General features: G+C 49.7%; 1 protein-coding gene and 1 pseudogene across 5 annotated transcripts; one reads left to right on the top strand and one right to left on the bottom strand.

Annotated features, from left to right (window-relative positions):
- Positions 1 to 619: 619 nt before the first annotated feature.
- KDF1 (keratinocyte differentiation factor 1) lies at positions 620 to 11,117 on the bottom strand. 4 transcript variants are annotated; one of them, XM_084785280.1, is made up of 4 exons: positions 10,938 to 11,117; positions 2,081 to 3,148; positions 1,466 to 1,540; positions 620 to 1,114 (listed from the first exon to the last, which is right to left on the bottom strand). In XM_084785280.1, exons 2-4 carry the CDS (start codon positions 3,114 to 3,116, stop codon positions 1,032 to 1,034), a joined length of 1,194 nt encoding a protein of 397 aa, XP_084641406.1. In that variant the 5' UTR covers positions 3,117 to 3,148; positions 10,938 to 11,117; the 3' UTR covers positions 620 to 1,031. The 4 variants fall into 4 exon arrangements, with proteins under 4 accessions (XP_084641406.1, XP_084641403.1, XP_084641404.1 ...); XM_084785277.1 differs by having other exon boundaries at positions 2,081 to 3,351; positions 10,938 to 11,116; XM_084785278.1 differs by having other exon boundaries at positions 2,081 to 3,351; positions 10,997 to 11,116.
- LOC311599082 lies at positions 9,576 to 10,953 on the top strand (annotated as a pseudogene). The gene has a single exon. The product of its transcript is annotated as an uncharacterized misc_RNA (transcript).
- Positions 11,118 to 19,184: the final 8,067 nt, after the last annotated feature.

Raw genomic sequence — 19,184 nt, 5'->3', positions numbered from 1 at the left:
CTAGACCCAGCGCCTAAGGGTCTGCTAAGGGAACAGTAAGGGCCCCAGACAAAGCGAGCCCCAGTGCTCAAACAAGGGGAGCCTGCCTTTGCCTCAGGGAGCCCAGCTCCGGGGTTTGGTGGCCAGTTGCTAGCTACAAGGAAGTCTTGAAACACCAGGCTCGTTCAAATTGCCAGCAAGAGCTAAGGTGAAAAACAGCTGCATGAGCACCAAGGAGAGGTGAGTGGGGCCACTGACTCGTGATGAGGTACTTGGATCGACTGAGGGGCATCTAGAAGCAGTTGAGCAAGGCAGTCCAGGCAAAGCCCCTGTAGATGGTTCCTTATGTCCCAAAGCTGGTCTTTTTAAAAAAATTTTTGTATACAGTGCTCTGCCTGCATGTACGCCTGTTGTCCAGAAGAGCCCATTAGATCATGTTATGGATGGTTGTGAGCCACCATGTGGTTGCTGGGAATTGAACTCAGGACCTCTGGAAGAGCAGCCAGTGCTTAAGCCCATCTTGTTTCCAACATGCCCTTCTATTCCAGTGCTGAACCTAAATGGATACCTATGTCCTATGCAAAGCAGCTACGAGGGCAACCAGCACAGCTGGACTATGTAACTCAGATGACCAGGCGGGTGTATATAATTGTAACTATGGTCATGTTAACAATACAGAATAGCCAAGAACCAATAGAACTGCTCAGCAATAAGACAAGTGGGCACTGCCCATGGAATCACAGAGACCTTGCTCTCCCCACCCAACCCACTTAGTTTCCATAATCGCTTAGGGTGGCATGGGAGTGGAACTGGGAAGCTACTTTGCTCGCTTTGCTTTCAGGCCCAGGTAGCAGTCAGTCCAGCTGGAGAGGCGGAGGATGTGGGCACCAGGGCCTTGTGAAATGTACATGGTCTGAGATGAGTCAGGGAAGGCAGAGAAGCCAGAAAGGCCACTGCTTCTGGGCTCAGGATATGGCCTCCCCAGAGGTCCTGGCTGCTCCTCCGCTGGCTGTGTTTCTTCCAAAGGGACGTGACTGCTGGGCCAGTGGAGGTTAGCAGTACACTTGCAGCAGGGGTGCCCCTGAAGAGTCTGTGTCCGTGCCCTGGAAGGAGGAGTCTTGGCTGGCTGGGTACCCTGGTTGGAGGAGGAAGCAGAGGCTCAGAGAGGGGAAGGAGCTCAGACACGGCCCATAGCCAGGGAGAGCAGGGCTTGAGCCTGGGCAGCCCATGCCATGTTTAAACCCCAGCTGTTGTCAGAGGGCAGTGAAGGCCCGCAGGACAGCAGAGATCACACAGGGAGCTTCTAGCCCTGTTTTGGGAACCTTTTTTCTCTTCAAGCCAGTTTCCAAGGTTGCAGTGGGTATGTGATTGCTCAGGCCTTTTTTCCATTTGTGACCCCGTCCTCACCCGCCCCAAAGGAAGCTAGAAGATCATCTGAAGGGCACCTAATGTAGGTTCCCACCCTCTGGCTAGGTCAGGACCACACCTGGAGCTCCATACGGCCTCAGCTTCCTGGCGATGGCGTCTGCCGTAGTCTCCTGGGAGATCTGCACTGTCAGTTCTAGGGCGGAAGTAATAAGCAGTGGTCATTATCATAGTCTTCTATAAAGCTCAGTCCCTGTCCCTATTCTTGCAGCTCAGTGAAGGGCACTCACTGTACAAAAGGATAGCGGAGTATGCTTAAAACAAGGGTGTGGGTGTTTGGTTAGGCCAGGCTGGTGGTGCAAATTTTTTTTTTAAAGATTCATTTTTTATTACGTATACAATACTCTGCTTTCATGTACACTTTCAGGCCAGAAGAGGGCATCAGATCACATTATGGATGGTTGTGAGGCACCATGTAGTTGCTGGGAATTGAACTCAGGACCTCTGAAATTCTGGAGATACAAGTGTGAATCCCTATGCCGTGTTTCTGCAGAGGCTAGGCCTGAAGGTATAAAAAGTTGCTGGGAACGGTGCAATGACCAGAGCTCTCAGCGTCTGCATGCTCCTTAAGTTGTCGGCTTCACGTGCCCAAGAGTGCTACAGGCTAAAGGGAAGCCCCTCGAACAACCCAGCCCACCCTCCAGTACCCAGAGCTTTCCTACTAGGGTCCACCTACCGTCCTGGCTGAGGCCAGAGCCTACCATGGTCTCATGGCCACTGTCGGGGGCAGCAGCAGGGGCAGCAGAACGGGCAGAACGCCCCTCCGAGGTCTGGGGGCGGGAGCGGCTTTTGCGGGTGCTGATGCGGATGATGCCACGCACCAGGCGGCCCTCTGCGTCTTGCTCATCCAGGTGGTAGTCCTGTGTGATACTGCTGATTAGGTCTGAGATCTTGCTGGTCTTCTCAAGGAACACGGTGTCCGACGTGCACTTGGCCAGCTCGTCAATCTGGTGTACGCTGAACAGCTCTGTCAGCTTCTTGAAAATAAGCACGTCAATCTCCCGGCTCGACATGGAGCCACTGCCCATCTCAGGCAGGTCCAGGTCCGATTCATGGAAGGAGTAGTACTCCTCAGAGCCGCGGGGGCTGCTGGTGAAGGTGCTAGGCAGGCTGTGCCTCGTGGGAGGAGGCTCCGCCAGGGGCTCCTTGCAGCAGGAGTCCGTGTCAGGGACTGGGGAGGTGGCCTGGCGATAGGGGTAGACCGGGATACCCTTGAGCTTAACGTCGGGATAGCTGAAGCTGCTGCCCACGCTGGACTTGACCCGCTGGCCATCTTGGCGGATGGGGGGTGGACGGTCCGGGCTGGGGGGCACACCGTTATGCTCCTTGGCCCAGGTGGCTTCAGCAGACCCTTCAGTGGGGTCCCCAGCAGATAAACAGGGGCTACAGCCCCGCACACAAGCACCACAGCGCTGCAGGCAATCCCTGCAGCGTCGGAAGCAGAAGGCAGCTCTGCACCAGTCCCACCCCCAGGGGCGCCAGAGAAAGCAGCAGGTTGGGGGCTCGGTGGCTGGTTCGGCAGAGCCTGAAATGAAGGTGATACTCTCTGGCCCGTGGTGGCCGGGGTCCTTGGGGTCTGGCCTGCGGGTGCGGCGGCCTGGAGGTGGCTGGGAGCGCTCATCATTGGCTTCCAGGCATAGCTCGGCGGGCCGCTCCCAGGGCCCCAAGCGTGGAGGCCCAGATGATGGGCGGGGCTGTCCCGGCCTGGGCATGGTTCAGAGCATGGCTTGCTACAGCCAGGCACCTGCAGGGGAGAAGCCAGGAGGAGGTCAGAGAGAAGCCCCTGGGCTGACCTGAAGAGCTTTAGACTTCTGGGAAGCCTGTGATGAGGATAAATGGAGCATCCTGCAAACCCTTGCAAACGCTGAGATCTTCTTGCCCCAAAGAGAAAGTTCTTTTTGTGGTCTAACTTAGGCTTTAAAATCTCCTGGACTTCTCAGTGAACGGCTATTTTTGAAAACAAAACATAGAAGATTACAAGTGTGAGTGGAGATGCAGAGAAAATGGACCATTTGTGCTGTGCTGTGCTAGTGTGACTATGAACTGACTGTAAACAGAACAGGGAATGTAATATGGACGGCCCACATAGCATAAATGAGGCCCTAAGTTCATCCCCAGCACTGCAAACAAAAAACACAAAAGCAGCTGGATGGATGGCTCAACAGTAGACACGTGCACTACTGCTTGACAGGCTCCTGGCCACCTGTAACTCTAGCCTCACAGGCGTGATGCCCTCTTATGTCTTTCCCCACACACACTGCACCAAAGGCAGAGCCTGCCCCCACTCTACAAGTACACACAAATATATTTAAATTTTTCTTTAGATTTGTTTTATGTGTATGAACATTTTGCCTACATATATGTATGTGTGCCACATGTGTGCCTGGTGCCCAAGGAGGTCGGGGGAGGGTTAAAGGAGCTCCTGCATCTAGAGTTAACAGACAATTAAGAGCTGTCTGTGGGTGCTGGGAATGGAATCTGGGTCCTCTGGGGGAGCCATTGGTGATCTTAACCACTGAGCCATCTTTCCAGCCCTTACTCATTTAAAGAGTATGTGTATATGGGGCTACAGAGATGGCTCCGTTTAGAGCACTGGCTGCTCTCCAGAAGACGTGGCTTCAGTCCCTAGCATCCATCAAGCAGCCCACAACCTTCTTTAACTCCAGTCCTGGGGATCCAAGGCCCTCTTCTGGCCTCTGTGGGCACTGCACACATGAGGTGCATATATGTATACTTTATATACATTAAAGTAAATTAAACCTCTGCTGGGAATAAAAGAATCTCGGTGAGCTCAAGGCCAGCTTGGTCTATATAGTGACTTCAGAACAGCAAAGGATACATAGACCCAGTCTCAAAACAAATAAAATCTCAAATATGTATATCAAATATACATATAATAAAGTGTTTCTAACACCTCCGCCCCTCAAAATTACTATATGACTCTGAAAATTCACTCCCTGGTATATACCCAAAAGAACTGAAAATTGCAATTTTAAACAGACATTTGTTTGTCAATACTCATGGTAGCATTATTTACAATAGCCATAAAGTGAGAAAAATTCAGAAGTTCATCAATGGGGGATAGAGAGATGGCTCGGCAGTTAAGAGCACTGTCTGCTCTTCCAGAGGACCCAGGTTTAATTGCTAGCACCCACAGGGCCACTAGCAACCAACCACATGCAACTGCAGCCCAAGGGTGCTGCCTTCTGGCTACCACATAAAAGTAAAGGTTAAATAAAAAAGAATTCGCCAGGCGTGGTGGTGCATGCCTTTAATCCCAGGCAGGCGGATTGCTGTCAGTTCAAGGCCAGCCTGTTCTAGAAAGCGACTCCAGGACAGCCAAGGCTAACACTCTGTCTTGAAAAAAAAAAAAAAGATGCAAAAGATTAAAATGGTAATTTTAGTATATATTTTACCACAAGCAAGCAAAGCTCTCCAGGGCCCTTACTTCCCACGTTCCAGCATCACTAAGCCCAGTGCTTCTTCTCCTCAACAGATGTCTTTCTGTCTGATTGGCCAAGATCACTGCCATCCTCCCTGCCTTCATAACTTTCATCCCAGACATGAGTCTCCCCTCTTACTCAGATGCGCTGTCCTAGAAACACTTACCATCAAGCAGGCCTTGCTTTTGCTTTTTGAAGAGGAAAGGACTGGCTTTGTTAAGACAAGAGAGGGCCTTGTGTTTGGCCTCCCAGCCAAAACTGCTCTTAAAACTCCTGGGCCCCCTTCCTCCCTTCTCAAGTAGTGGACTAAAGGAGTGTACTACTGGCCTAGCAAAACCAAGCAGTTTTGGTTCCTTGTCACAAAAATAATCTTAACGGACTAGGACGATGGCTCTGCCCAAAAGGTGCCCTCTGATTTCTACAAGCGTGTGTCTTCAAGTGAGGATAGAGACACACAAAATAAACAAAAAAGCAAACATCTTTGTCTTAAATTATTAATACTAATCTTCATTCCTCTTTTGTTTGCTAGGAATCTCTGAACTATGATTTTTTTTTCCCACTGGCCGTGTGTCAGGCAAGGCAAAACCAATGATAAATGAACGGTACTTGATGGTTCAGTTTTCTAGGAATCCCTTCAAGACAAAAGACCTAGCACTTGGGTTATGGAGGCAAGATTAGGAGTTCTGGATCATCTTGAACTACTACAAAGTGAGTTCCAGGCTAGCCAGCCCAGTATGTGAGATCGTATTAAAAAAAAAAAAAAAAAAAAAGGCTGGCCGGTGACTCACAATTTTAATGCCAGTACTGGGGGAAAGGAAATGACCTCTGTGAATGTGAGGACACTTGGTCTGTGCAGAGGGTGCTGGTCCAGCCAGGGCTATATAGTGAGGCTCTGAGTGAACTGCTGAGGCAACCTGAGGGACGATGCAGGGCCAGACTCGAGCTGTGTCCACAGGTAAGGCTTTGCTGGCCAGTAGCTATCCTTAGTCTGTACAGTGAGCTGCCATATGGATGCCAGTAATGGAACTAGAGTCCTCTGGAGGAGCAGCCTGTCTCTGAGGCACTGAGCCATCTCTGCAGCCTGCTAGCCCGTCTCTCTCTGCAGCCTGCTAGCCTGTCTCTGCAGCCTGCTAGCTGTCTCTGCAGCCTGCTAGCCCGTCTCTCTCTGCAGCCTGCTAGCCCGTCTCTCTCTGCAGCCTGCTAGCCCGTCTCTCTCTGCAGCCTGCTAGCCCGTCTCTCTCTGCAGCCTGCTAGCCCGTCTCTCTCTGCAGCCTGCTAGCCTGTCTCTCTCTGTAGCCTGCTAGCCTGTCTCTGTAGCCTGCTAGCCTGTCTCTGCAGCCTGCTAGCCTGTCTCTCTCTGTAGCCTGCTAGCCTGTCTCTGCAGCCTGCTAGCTGTCTCTGCAGCCTGCTAGCCTGTCTCTGCAGTCTGCTAGCCTGTCTCTGCAGTCTGCTAGCCTGTCTCTGCAGCCTGCTAGCCTGTCTCTGCAGTCTGCTAGCCTGTCTCTGCAGTCTGCTAGCCTGTCTCTGCAGTCTGCTAGCCTGTCTCTGCAGTCTGCTAGCCTGTCTCTGCAGTCTGCTAGCCTGTCTCTGCAGTCTGCTAGCCTGTCTCTGCAGTCTGCTAGCCTGTCTCTGTAGCCTGCTAGCCTGTCTCTGAGGCACTGAGCCATCTCTGCAGCCTGCTAGCCTGTCTCTGAGGCACTGAGCCATCTCTGCAGCCTGCTAGCCTGTCTCTGAGGCACTGAGCCGTCTCTGCAGCCTGCTAGCTGTCTCTGAGATGCTGACCCTTTCTCTTTGTACCCTGATCTAATCACATGGAGTCCTAAGAGCTCGTGATGTGAAAGGAACAAAGCTGTGGACACCAGAAGCTCTGTCTTCTACTTCCCACTCTGGCCATTATAAATAATGTGTCCAGGCCTGGGCAGTGATGGCACACACAAAATCCCAGCACTTGGGAGGCGCAGGCAGGCAGGTCTCTGAGTTTGAAGCCAGTCTACAGAGTGACTTCCAGGACAGCCAGAGCTACAGAGAAAGCCTGTCTCAAAACAAACAAACAAACCGTTGTACGCCTTGGGTGAAACAATGCCAACTTCCCAAATACCACCAACAGTCCTGTTCTGGCCTCCTCTATTGGCTGCAGCCAGTGACAATTTTAAAGCTCACAAGGTTAAAGAGACCTCCCAGGTGCTGTTTTAAGCAAGCAATCAAAGGCAATGTTTCCAATAGAGTGAGATGAAATGACATCAAATATAGGAAGGACACACTGTGAATTATTCCTGCTTCAAACACATGCTGGGATGTGACCCTCAGGAGAGGGCAGACAGCCCCACTTCAGAGACACAGTAACTAAACCCAGCATGGTCTGCACAGGGCCAGGGATCAGGAGTAATGGGGACATGGACAATGTGAATTATCAATGGAAGTAAAAATATCATATATTTATTTTGGTTTTTTAAGACGATTTCTCTGTGTGGTCCTGGCTGTCCTGGAATGAACTCACTCTGTAGAATAGAGATCCACTGCCTGTGCCTCCTGATTGCTAAAATTTATGCCCGCGCGCGCGCACACACACACACACACACACACACACACACACACACACAAGACAGGGTCTCACTATGTAGCTCAGCTGTCCTGGAATTTGCTAAGTTGACGGGGCTGGCCTTGAACTTACAGAAATCTATCTGACTTTCTTCCTGAGTACTAAAATTAAAGGTATGCTAGCTGAACCATCTATCTAGACCCAGACATATACATTTCTATGAGAAACAAAATAGCCTAGTCTCTTTGCTTAGGAAACAGACACTATAGCTCTTAGGGGTAGTGGAATTCCCATCTGCAGTGTGAGCATCAATGGGTTAACCCCGCCAATCAGCACATCCCTAGAGAGCTCCTGTAGAGACAGATTGGGGGGGGGGGAATATTCCTTGGGCTGGATGAGGATACAGGAGTTCTTTCTTCCTGAAACTTTACAGTCTTCTCTGGGGCCCACTCAGCTTGCTTTCTTCAAGGCCCTCGAGGCCCTCGAGCGCAGTGGGTTTCCACACTTTCTGCTGAGATCTCCTGATGATTGGGTCATCCTTGTAATCACTGTCTCCCCAGGGACTATGATCCTCAGGGGCTAGAACAGGGTCAGTTTTGCAAAACACTATCACGGCACAGACACACTCTGTGTGACTTCATAGTAGGGATAAGACAAGGGGTTTAGGCTCCAGGCGGATCAGAGCAGCAACTGTGATCTGAGGGAACCACGTGTTCCTGTGTGGGACCCCATCGTTGGAAGTCTATAACCTGAAGGAGGTAGTTCCCTCTTGGAACACCTCCCACCCTGTTGTGCCACGGCCAGGCACGGGAGCACACACACTTAATCCCAGTGGGTTTCTGTGAGTTTGTAGACCAACCTGGTCTACAAATCAAGTCCAAGACAGCCAAGGTTGCACAGAGAAACGCTGTCTCGAAAAAACAAAACCAAAGCAAAAGCAAAAATATACGTGGCCGGGCGTGTGGCACATGCCTTTAATCATAGCACTTGGAAGGCAGAGGCAGGTGGATTGCTGTGAGTTCGAGGCCAGCCTGGTGTACAAAGTGAGTCCAGGACAGCCAAGGGTACAGAGAAACCCTGTCTCGAAATCCTGTCCCTTAAACACACACACACACACACACACACACACACACACACACACACACACTGAAATTATAATAAATGACTTTGAAGTTCTTTACATTTGAACATGGTGGCACACAGCAGCTACCATGAAGGCTGAATCAGGAGGATCCTGACTTTGAGATCAACACTACACTGCAAGACCTAGTCTCAACACAACGCAATGTTCTTCACAATCCAGAAGGACATGACTAAACGTTTTCCCTGCTTTGATCAGTGTGAGCTTGGGCATGGATTCATCCAGTCATTCAACAAACGCTGAGGAGCTACTGTGCACCCTACACTGCACGGAACAGCGGTAAAACAGACTAACTCCATCACCCCAGGAGAGCAGGCTCTAGGGAAAGTGACTGTTGCTGGCTTATATTAAGCACGTTGCCTGGGATAAATCAATTTCCAAGGCCTTCATAGATTATTCCACTATGCTGAAGCACAAAAGTTCAGTAAGTTGTCCAAAGCCACGCTCGTTTCTCAAGCTAGGCTCTTGTGTACCCCGGGCTGGCTTCAAGCTCACAGTGTAGCAGGGGATGGGACTGACCTACTGCTTCTCCTGCCTTCACAGGTGCTGGGAACCTAACTCCGGCCTCGTGCATGCTACGTGCTCTACCCCATAGATCCCTGGATCCCACAAACACACTTTTGCTTGTACTCAGCTGGCCCAGCCTCAGACCCCATCCACTCCTCACCCAAGTTCTCAAAAGGGTTCCTCTAACTGCCCCGTCCCATCTGTGGATGTATGAGCAAAGGGCCAATCAAGCTGCCTGCATGAGCCGGCACCTTTCGAGGGCTCGCATCCAGCCCCTCTGCCCCCCCTCCCCGGTTCCTTCACTTTGTGAGTCTGTGGGAGTATCGTGGCTGCTGACATTGAGCAGGGTCGCTGTCTCTCTCTCCTCCATACCAAAGGTTTAGGCCTGACTGCCGTTGATTACATTCTTATCCAACACATTTACCATGGGCCCGCGCTGTGCTTACTACTGAGGAGAAAGCAGCCAACTGGCCAGAAACCGGCTCTAGGCAGAGATCTTCCACATTATGGAGTCCATACAATTCCCATACGAATCACGTACCTTCACCCCACAGCCCAGGAATCCGAAGCTCAGAGAAGGGAGGGGACAGAGCAAGGCAGCAAGCAGGGGAGGGAGAGGATTTGTTGTGTAGTAGGCTAGGCGCTTCAGCCCAGGCACTTTGCTCTGTGCCACATCTCCAGTCAGAGAAAGGGAACAAAGCCTTGGGTAAGCCAACAATGGTGGCCCACTCAGGTAATTCCAGCATTTGAAAGGCCAAGGTAGGCGGATCCCTTGACTTCAATATTATTAGCCTGGGCTACCCAAGATAGACCCTGTCTCAAAACCAAACAGACACCAACCAGCCTTCCTATTGTGGTATGTATGGGTAGTGCCTGGCCTCAGTGCCCCTCAAACAGCCCAGGCTACGACTGTCCCTGGTCCTCTCCTCCTGCCAACTTAGTAACACTTAACTTAGTGGGACCAATTCGAGCCTCTATTTTAGCCTGGGGCAAGACTCTTGGTCCCAGTTTCCTCGTCTTTAAATAGGCTCATTTTAGAGTAAGTAGTGAGGCGGCCATGTCCGTCATCCCAGCACAAGACAGAGTGATTAGGAATTCAAAGAAATCCTTGGCTCCATAGTGGGTTCTAGTCCTGCCTAAGTCATATGAGACCCTGTCTCAAAAAACCAAAACTAAATATGTATTTAATTAACTGGATATGACCAAAAAATGTTTTTTTTTAAACATCTCTCAAAAGGGGAGAGATTAGTGTCTTTCTAGCGCTCCACTGGGCTATCGGTGCTGGGTGTTTCGGGAGGGCCTGGGGAGACTCTCACTCGAAGGATGCCCCAAGGTCTGGTGGCCCCGGGACTCTCGGACCTCTCACTGTCTTCGCTTTTCTGCCAGTCTCTGCAAAAACAGCCTCGGGACTCTCCAGGGACCCTCCTCCCTGTGTCCACAGGACCAGCCGGCTGCACCAGCCTCTGCCCAAGCAAACTTCAGGTCACCAAGGCGCGGTCTGCTCTGCCCGAGCGCAGGGCACGGTGCACCCCCCAAAGCGCAGCCCCAGCCGCCCTCCTCTCTGCAGGCACCGCGTCCAGCCCGCGGGATACGCATTGCCGTCGGAGCGTGCACCGCCTCGCTCGCCGCAAGCGCCATTGCCCGCGACTCCCGCCGCCGTTCCACGTACGGTTCCGTTCCTGCCCCGGCTCCCGTGTGCCCAGCCCCAGTCCCCAGGCCTCCGGGCCCGCCCAGCCCCGCGCCCATTCGGGCCGCTCCGGCCGGGCCCGCGCACCCGGAAGTGGGCGTCGGGTTCCTAGGAACAGGGCCCGCGCCCCGCCGCCGCCGTCCAGGCGCGGCCTCCAAGGGTCACCCACCCGGGGCTGCATCGCTCCGCGCCCCCGCGGCCCCGCACCGGACTTACCTGCCCCGCCAGGTGAACCGACTCCGGCCAGCACTTTCCCCGCCCCCCTCTGCGCTCACCTGGGTCGCAGGTGAGCGTCTCGCGGGAGCGCGGCACGGGTCGCCGCTGGGGACACACTTTCCGGCTCCGCGAAGCTCCGCGGCACACCTGGCCGAGGCCCCGCCCAGTCCCGGCCTAGCCCGCAGAGTGAGGCCCAGAGAGGGACAGCCAGAGGCCACAGTGCTCAGGTCCCCATCTGCTCTATAGTTCGGTGTTCTGGAAGTCTCTGAGAGCCCGTGGAGCGCCTACCAGGCCTTAAAGCCCCTTCTGAAACAGCATAGCTCCTGGGAAGCTGATCCTGAGCCCCGAGTCCCTAGCTCTGTTATATGGAACAACTCTCTGTGCTCTTTATTGTAGCCTCCAGCAGGATGTTGCTTTCTTTTCTTCTGTCTCCTCTTTTTAACCTCTGACCTTGAGGGTAAAGTCTGGTCTTGTGTCCCTAGTACAGGGCCTGCCTCATCATACCAGATGCCCCCCAAATATTCTTCACTGTTTGAATAGTTAAGCAGTGATCTGTTGTCGATCTGTCTACGTATTCGATTATTTCGTTTTTTGGTTTGTTTTTATTTATTTATTTTTTTAACATTAAAAAAGCTTTTACATGTATGGGTGTCTTGCCTGCATGCACGTCTGTGCGCCACATGCATGCCTGGTGCCGGCAGAGGCAGGGCGCAGAGGAGGGCGGGAGGCCCTGGAGCTGGAGCCACAGAGAGCTGTGAGCTGTTAGGTGAGTGCTCGAGACTCGAACCTGCCACCTTGGAACTTGGAGGAGCAGCCAGCGCTCTCCCAGCGGCTGAGCTATCTTTTCAGGTCCACTTACTTAGGTCTTCCCGTCCACTTATGAACGGGATCCGCTCCTGCTTAGCTTCGAGGTCAAGATGGGACGAGATCAGCTGCTTTCCATAGACTGTTTTTTTAGGTTTTCTGAGCCAAAGCCTCATGTATCCCAGGCTGGCCTCCAACTCACTGTGTAGCCGAGGCTGGCCTCAACACTGGCTCCTCCTGCTGTTACCTCCGGAGTGCTGGGATTACAGGAGTGCACTGTGACGCCCAACACGGCCTCTGATTTCTTTCTTTGCTGTGGGACAGAGCTAGGGGCTCCCAGTTGGCTGGTCAGCTCACCTTTTTCATCAGTTTTTGCAAATATGCAGCTGAAAACAGGTGCCCCAGGCACAGAGACCTTGAGCCCTGAATGGAATGGAGGAGTCTGTCAGGCAGTGTGGCCCTGAGAGACACGTGGGAGATCAGCAGAGGGGACTAAAACCCACCATAATCGCTGCTTTCCTTAGGAGGGCTCCTGTAAGAGGTAGTGGGTAGCAAGAAGTCGGGGCTTACTCTACCCTGACCACCTGGTTTCCTTGACAACAGCTGAGTAACTGGACAACAGTACTGATCGTTAGGAGCGTTGAGGAGGATCTCTAGGGTGCGTGCTAAACCCCTCACTTGCGTAGTATTATTCAACCTTTCATTAATCTGGGAGGCAGAAATATTGTTCATAAAGCCAGACAGTGGTGGCACATGCTTGTTATCCCAGCACTTGAGAGGCAGAGGCAGGTGGAGTTTGAAGCCAGCCTGGTCTACAGAGTGAGTTCCAGCACAGCCAAGGCTACACAGAGAGACCCTGTCTCAAAAAAACAAAAACAAAACAAAAAGAAAAAGAAAAGAAAGAAATCATGTTCATACCACTGACAGGAGTTAAAGAAATGTGGGAAATATCTGTGAGTCAGGGATTATTACACACACACACACACACACACACACACACACACACACGTCCATGCGCATGTGTGTGCACACACACCATTACTGATGTCCAAACTGATGCAGAAAGGAGACATTGATCAGACAGTTGCATGAACTGTGTGACGTGGGAGCAAGTCACTTTCTGTCTTTCAGTTTCCTTTGTGTAGATATGGAATGTCTCTAGCCAGATGTGGTAATGCACACCTTTAATCCCAGCACTCGGGAGGCAGTGAGAGCTGTATCTCTGTGAGTTCGAGGCCCAGCCTGGTCTACAGAGTGAGTCCAGGAGAGCCAAGGCTACACAGAGAAACCTTGTCTTGAAAAACCAAATAAATAAATAAATAAATAAATAAATAAAATAAGTAAACAAACAAATTACAAGAAGGTACCTTTGTCACCTGGGGAGGATGAAAAGAGACACATAAGAAAATAATTTGAGAAAATAATCTCAAAATCTTCTAGATTTGAGAAGAGATACATGCGAGCGTGCTGCCCCTGATGGCCAGCCTTTCTACCACAGCTCATCCGCATTTCCTTCTGGGGTATAGAGTGGCTCTTCTGTGTACTAGAACCAGCAAGGCCTGCTCTAGGGCATGTTCACAAGAAGCTCTTGCCACGCTGTGCCAGGAGCAAACGTGTGCAAGGGGCTGGTAGGAACTGTTCAGCTATGTGGTGGCAGCATCGGGAGGCAGAGGCAAGCAGATCTCTGCGAGTTCGAGGCCAGCCTGGTCTACAAAGCGAGCCCAGGACAGCTAAGGCTACACAGAGAAAAGCCAAACATGAATAAATAAAATAAAGCCCAAATGACCACAAACCAAAGACCCTGAGCAAAGCGGCTTGAGGAGAAAGGGTTTGTTTTGGCTTACAGGTGCAGGTTCTGGCCCACTGGGGTGAAGTTGTGGGAGCAGACGCTGGAGACAGATGCTCACGTCCTGCATCTTACACAGTTCAGGATCCCAGCCCAGGGAATGGAGCCGCCCATGCGGGACAGGTTCCCATCTCAGCTGACCTAGCCTCAAGACAGTCTCTCACAGTCATGTCCAGAGGCAACTCTAGCTGGCATCACACTGACAGTGGATTAACCATCACACATGTTGTGTGGAGGGTTTTGTTTTTTTTTTTTTTAAATAAACTCAAGGTAATTGAGACCTAAGCAGAGATTTATAGGTCAGTGTTCATTGTAACAGTATTTTCTTTCTTTCTTTCTTTCTTTTTTTGGTTTTTCGAGACAGGGTTTCTCTGTGTATCCTTGGCCAGGCTGGCTTCGAACTCACAGCGATCCACCTGCCTCTGCCTCCCGAGCACTGGGATTAAAGGCGTGCACCACCACGCCCAGCCGTTGTAATATTTTTCACAATAACCAAAACCCAAGTGTCCAGTAAGAGATGAACGGATAAGCAATATATATATAAATATTGTTTAGTCATAAAAAAAGAATAAATTTCTGATTCATGTTACTCCATAGATGAACCTTGAAGACATTTATGCTAAATGAGCTAAGGCACATAATAAAGGACAAACACTGTATGTTCCCACTAACACAAAATATTGCTGTCTGGCATAGAACTCAGTGGTGGAATGTTTGTCTAAAGTGCATTAGGCTCTATGTTCAAACCCCAGTACTGCCTAAAGTGAAATAAAATACAATGACAATCTGAAGTTTGTTTGTTTGTTTTTGTTTTTTTGAGACAGGGTTCCTCTGTGTAATAGCCCTGGCTGTCCTGGACTTACTTTGAAGACAGAGCTGGCCTCACAGAGATCTGCCTGCCTCTGCTTCCTGAGTGTTGGGATTAGAGGCGTGAGCCACTGTGCCTGGCTTTTGACTATGTGAAATATTAAGAGTAGTCACATTGTCAGCCGCAGAAAGAGTAGGTGTCATTCGCTGCTAGCCTCGAGGTCATGGCCGGCTATTGCCTCATGAGGTACAGAGTTCTTGTTTGAATGATGAAAACATTTTTGAAATAGAGGTTGTGTAATACTATAAATGCAGTGATTTTAAAAAAAAATAAAGTGCCAGGCGTGGTGGCACATGCCTTTAATCCCAGCACTCGGGACGCAGAGGCAGGCAGATCGCTGTGAGTTCGAGGCCAGCCTAGTCTACAAAGCGAGTCTAGGACAGCCAAGGCTACATAGAGAAACCCTGTCTCGAAAAACAAAAACAAACAAACAAACAAAAATGCAGTGATTGCAGTTAAAGCGATGCTTCAAAGGGGGTTTAAGGGGTCTGGTGTGATGGCTCAGTGGGTAAGAGGCTTGTTACAGCAGCCTGAGGGCCTGAGTTCAAATCCTCTGGCCTCTGCATTCACACACATGTGCACACATCTCATACAGACACACACACACACACACACACACACACACACACACACACACACACACACACATCCCAGGAGTGTGGAAGGCTGCGAACTGGAGGGTTTCAAGCCTGAGGACAGCTCCAGATGCACAGTGAGCTTGAGGCCAGCCTGAGCTATACAAGGACACCTAGCTCAAAAACCATGGAAAATGAGAATAAACAAACAAACAAACAAAATCACAAAGAATATGCACAATTTTTTACTTCTCGTTAAAAGCCAACAAAACAAAAGAGGCCATTCTTAAAACAAAGCTGAGTGTCTCCCTGGCCTGGAATCCAGCCAGACAAAGAAGAGACAGGCGTCTGGGGTGAGGGGTCCAGATTAACACCCTCTCTCCTTGAGTGTTTGTTTTTGTTTTTTGTTTTGTTTATGAAACACTTTTCTTTCTTTTCTTTTTTTTTTTTTTTTTTTTTTTTTTGAGGCAGAGGAGACAGAACCTAGGCTGGCCTCAAACTCCCTGGTGACTGAGAGTGACTGACGTTGAACCTCAGATCCCACTCCCACCCCCCAAGTGTCAGGGTTAAGGACCTGCCTGGTTTACACTAGGATCTCATGCCTGCAGGCAACACTGTCTACAATCCTAACAGAAAGCATTCTTTTCTGTTTTAATTAAAAGAAATCCTCTAGTATTAAAGTAAAAGCCCCAGCACTGAAATCGCTTTTCTTTTTTCCTCCAACTCTTTTTGTTGTTGTTGTTGTTGTTTTTCGAGACAGGGTTTCTCTGTGTAGCCTTGGCCATCCTGGACTCACTTTGTAGACCAGGCTGGCCTCGAACTCACAGCGATCCACCTGCCTCTGCCTCCCGAGTGCTGGGATTAAAGACGTGAGCCACCACCGCCCGGCTTTTCCTCTAACTCTTGTGCATGCTGGGCAATCCTCTGCCCACCGAGTCGCTCCTGCCCCACCTAGACTAGAACACCAGCTTTGTAACGAGGGCCCGACGGCCTTGACTTGAGGCCGTTGTCCAACAGCAGTGCTGCTCCGCTGTGTCGGAGTATACTTTCTCGGTCACCTTCGCTGGTCTCTAGTTCAGGCTCCTGGCTTTGGGCCTTCTCACTGAAGAGAGATCATCTGGATAAAGATACCGCTTGTGCGGCTGGATGGACAGAGCGCAAGTGGGGTGTAAGGATGCTAACGTAGGTTGGACATGTTGGGTTTGAGGGTCGTGAGGCAGTCAAGCACGTTACAGCTGTGCACACGAATGGCTGGTTTGAAGCTGATACACAGCCACTTTGGGGCTCAGGGGACTATACTCAGGCTCTGCAAGTTTCTTGGGCTCCTTCTCTCGAGGGCCACCCGCCTCTGCTGTATTCTCTCACAGGAGCACTAGGGGGCAGCACATAACAGTGGAAATGGCCAGACAGGGCTCACAGGCTCTGAGTTGGCTCAGCCTCTGCTAAGAAAGCACATTATTTACAGTGTGAACTCTGAAGCCAGGGCCTCTACACTGTGCCCAGCTCTGTACCTGGATTTGTGAATTTGGTTAAACCACTGAATTGCTCTGTGCCTCTGAAATATCTATAAAGTAGTGGGTGGTAGCACACCAGCCTTTCCCTGACTGCAGCTTCCTTTTCTACAGTAACTGATAACGGTATTACAGAGAAATTTCAGTACGGTGCCTTCCACCTGTAATCCCATAATACCCGAGAGGCAGAGGCAGGCAGATTTCTGCCGGTTTGAGCCCAGCCTGTCCTAATCATTCCAGATCAGCCAAGGTTAAATAATGAGACCGTGTCTCAAAAACAAAACAAAACACAAAACAAATGGGCTGGAGTGATGGCTCAGAGGTTAAGAGCACTGACTGCTCTTCCAGAGGTCCTGAGTTCAATTCCCAGCAACCACATGGTGGCTCACAGCCATCTATAATGTGATCTAATGCCCTGTTCTGGCCTGCAGGGGTATATGCAGATAGTATACTGTATAAATAGTAAGTAAATCTTTTCTTTTTATTTATTTATTTATTTATTTATTTATTTATTATGTATACAGTGCTCTGCCTGCATGTACACCTGCAGGCCAGGAGAAGGCATCAGAAGTAAGTAAATCTTTTAAACAAATAAATAAATCTTTTTAAAAAACAAAACAAACACACAAAATTACAAAACAGAAAATCAAAACAAATTCTAGAAATAAACATTCCATGATTTAAAAAATATTTATTTCTTTATTACCTATATACGGTGTTTTGCCTGCATGAGGGCCTGTACACCAGAAGAGGGCACCTTCCTTTGGCCTGCATGTGTGTGGAGCACATACATACACATATGAAGGCAAAACATGCATGCCCATAAAACTGAATAAATATTTTAAGGGCTGGAGAGATGGCTCAGTGGTTAAGAGCACTTGCTGTTCTTCCCAGAGGACCTAGGTTTCGTGCCCAGCACCCACCCCAGGTGGCTCACAATCACCTGCAACTCCAGTCCTAGGAGATTTGATGCTCTCTGGACCCTGAAGACTCATACACTCACACACATTCACATACATTTACATGAAAAAAAAAAAAAAGCCAGGCGGTGGTGGCGCACGCCTTTAATCCCAGCACTTGGGAGGCAGAGGTAGGAGGATCTCTGTGAGTCCAAGGCCAGCCTGTTCTACAGAGCAAGTTCCAGGACAGCCATAGCTGTTACACACAAAAACAACCCCCCCTCAAAAAAAAAAAAAAGAATGATCTAGTAGCTCAACTGGTAAGGCTTCAGACTGTGAACTAAAAAGTGTAGTGGATGTACACATGTTTTTGTTTTGATCCCAAGTGTGGGATGGAGGCTTGTGAGAGAACAGGTAATGTTTATCCACTAGAAGACAAATCACCTCCTGCGGGGGCTTTGTTTTTGCCATCTGAAACCCATCTTAGTACACACTCTGAGAGGAGATATTTATATGAGGCCAAAACAGGAGGCGGGGCTTTTTGGTTCTTGGTATTTGTTTGGCTGTTCATCGCTCCACTTTGAGACGCTCCTAGAGAGAACTGCGCCAGAGGACGCTTCTTCTGGCCTCCAGGTTCCGGCTGCTGTTCCAGGTGCCAGCAGCAACTTTGGCTGAATTGCTGGTCTGCTGAAATCCTGCTGACTACGCCAGGGGACTCGCTCCCAAGAACTGAGTCCAAAAAGGTCTACTTCTCCTGTTCCCATTAACCTCTTTTCTTTCCTATCTAGGGTAGGTGGGTTGGCAGGGAGGTGTAAGCGTTAAAGAACCCCAAAGAAAGTAGGTTTGGAAAAAGTCAACGCCTACAAAAAGTTCCAGGGTTCAAAACTCCAAAGTGAAATGAAACCAACAAATCAAATCAACAACAGCAACAACAAAAACTGAACTGAAAAAAATAAATATTTAAATAAATAAGCAGCCTATTTTGCTGTCTCAGATAAAAAAAAATAAAATAAATTATCTGAGCAAGGTTTTGTGCCCAGAGGTCTGTAATTTTATTTTATTTATTTATTTATTTATTTATTTTTTTGGAGACAGGGTTTCTCTGTGTAGCCGTGGCTGTCCTGGACTCGCTTTGCAGACCAAGCTGGAGAGGTCTGTAATTTTAATACTTGGCACACAGAGGCAGAAGGATCAGGTAACCCTTTCCTACCCAAGACTCTGTTTCCAAAATCAAAAACAAACTAAAATAACGGATAAACTATATAATTATCTTTTGTAAGACACTGATGACTACGTAATAAGGGAGGTATGGTTTGAGATGTAGCTAGTGGTAGAACATTTATTTACCCAGCACAGGGGAGGTCCTGGGCTCCACCTCCAGCACTGGATAGTAAAAACCCAAACAAACAAACAAACAAACAAAAGAGGTCTACTGGACTGGGCTGTCTTACCAAGCTATTGATGGGGGCTGGATACTCACTTAAATTCTACATAGAAAATGCATGCATTTACATACATGTGTGTGTGCTGCTTATCTTTGCCTTCGATCACCTTTGAAGCAGGCTCTCTGTTTTTTGCTGCTTGCCCACCAGGATAGCTGTCCTGAGAGCCTCTGGGAATTCTCCTGTCTCGGCTTCCACTCTCACCACAGGAGTGAGGGAGCGAGAGAGAGATATAAGTAGACAAGAAAATGCCAAAGTGAGCTCCCTACGACTCTGACTTCTATTTTTTTTTTTAAAGATTT

Source organism: Acomys minous (assembly GCF_964271855.1).
Source record: "Acomys minous genome assembly, chromosome: 6".
Taxonomy (NCBI): domain Eukaryota; kingdom Metazoa; phylum Chordata; class Mammalia; order Rodentia; family Muridae; genus Acomys; species Acomys minous.
This window is presented reverse-complemented; position numbering and strand designations above follow the sequence as displayed.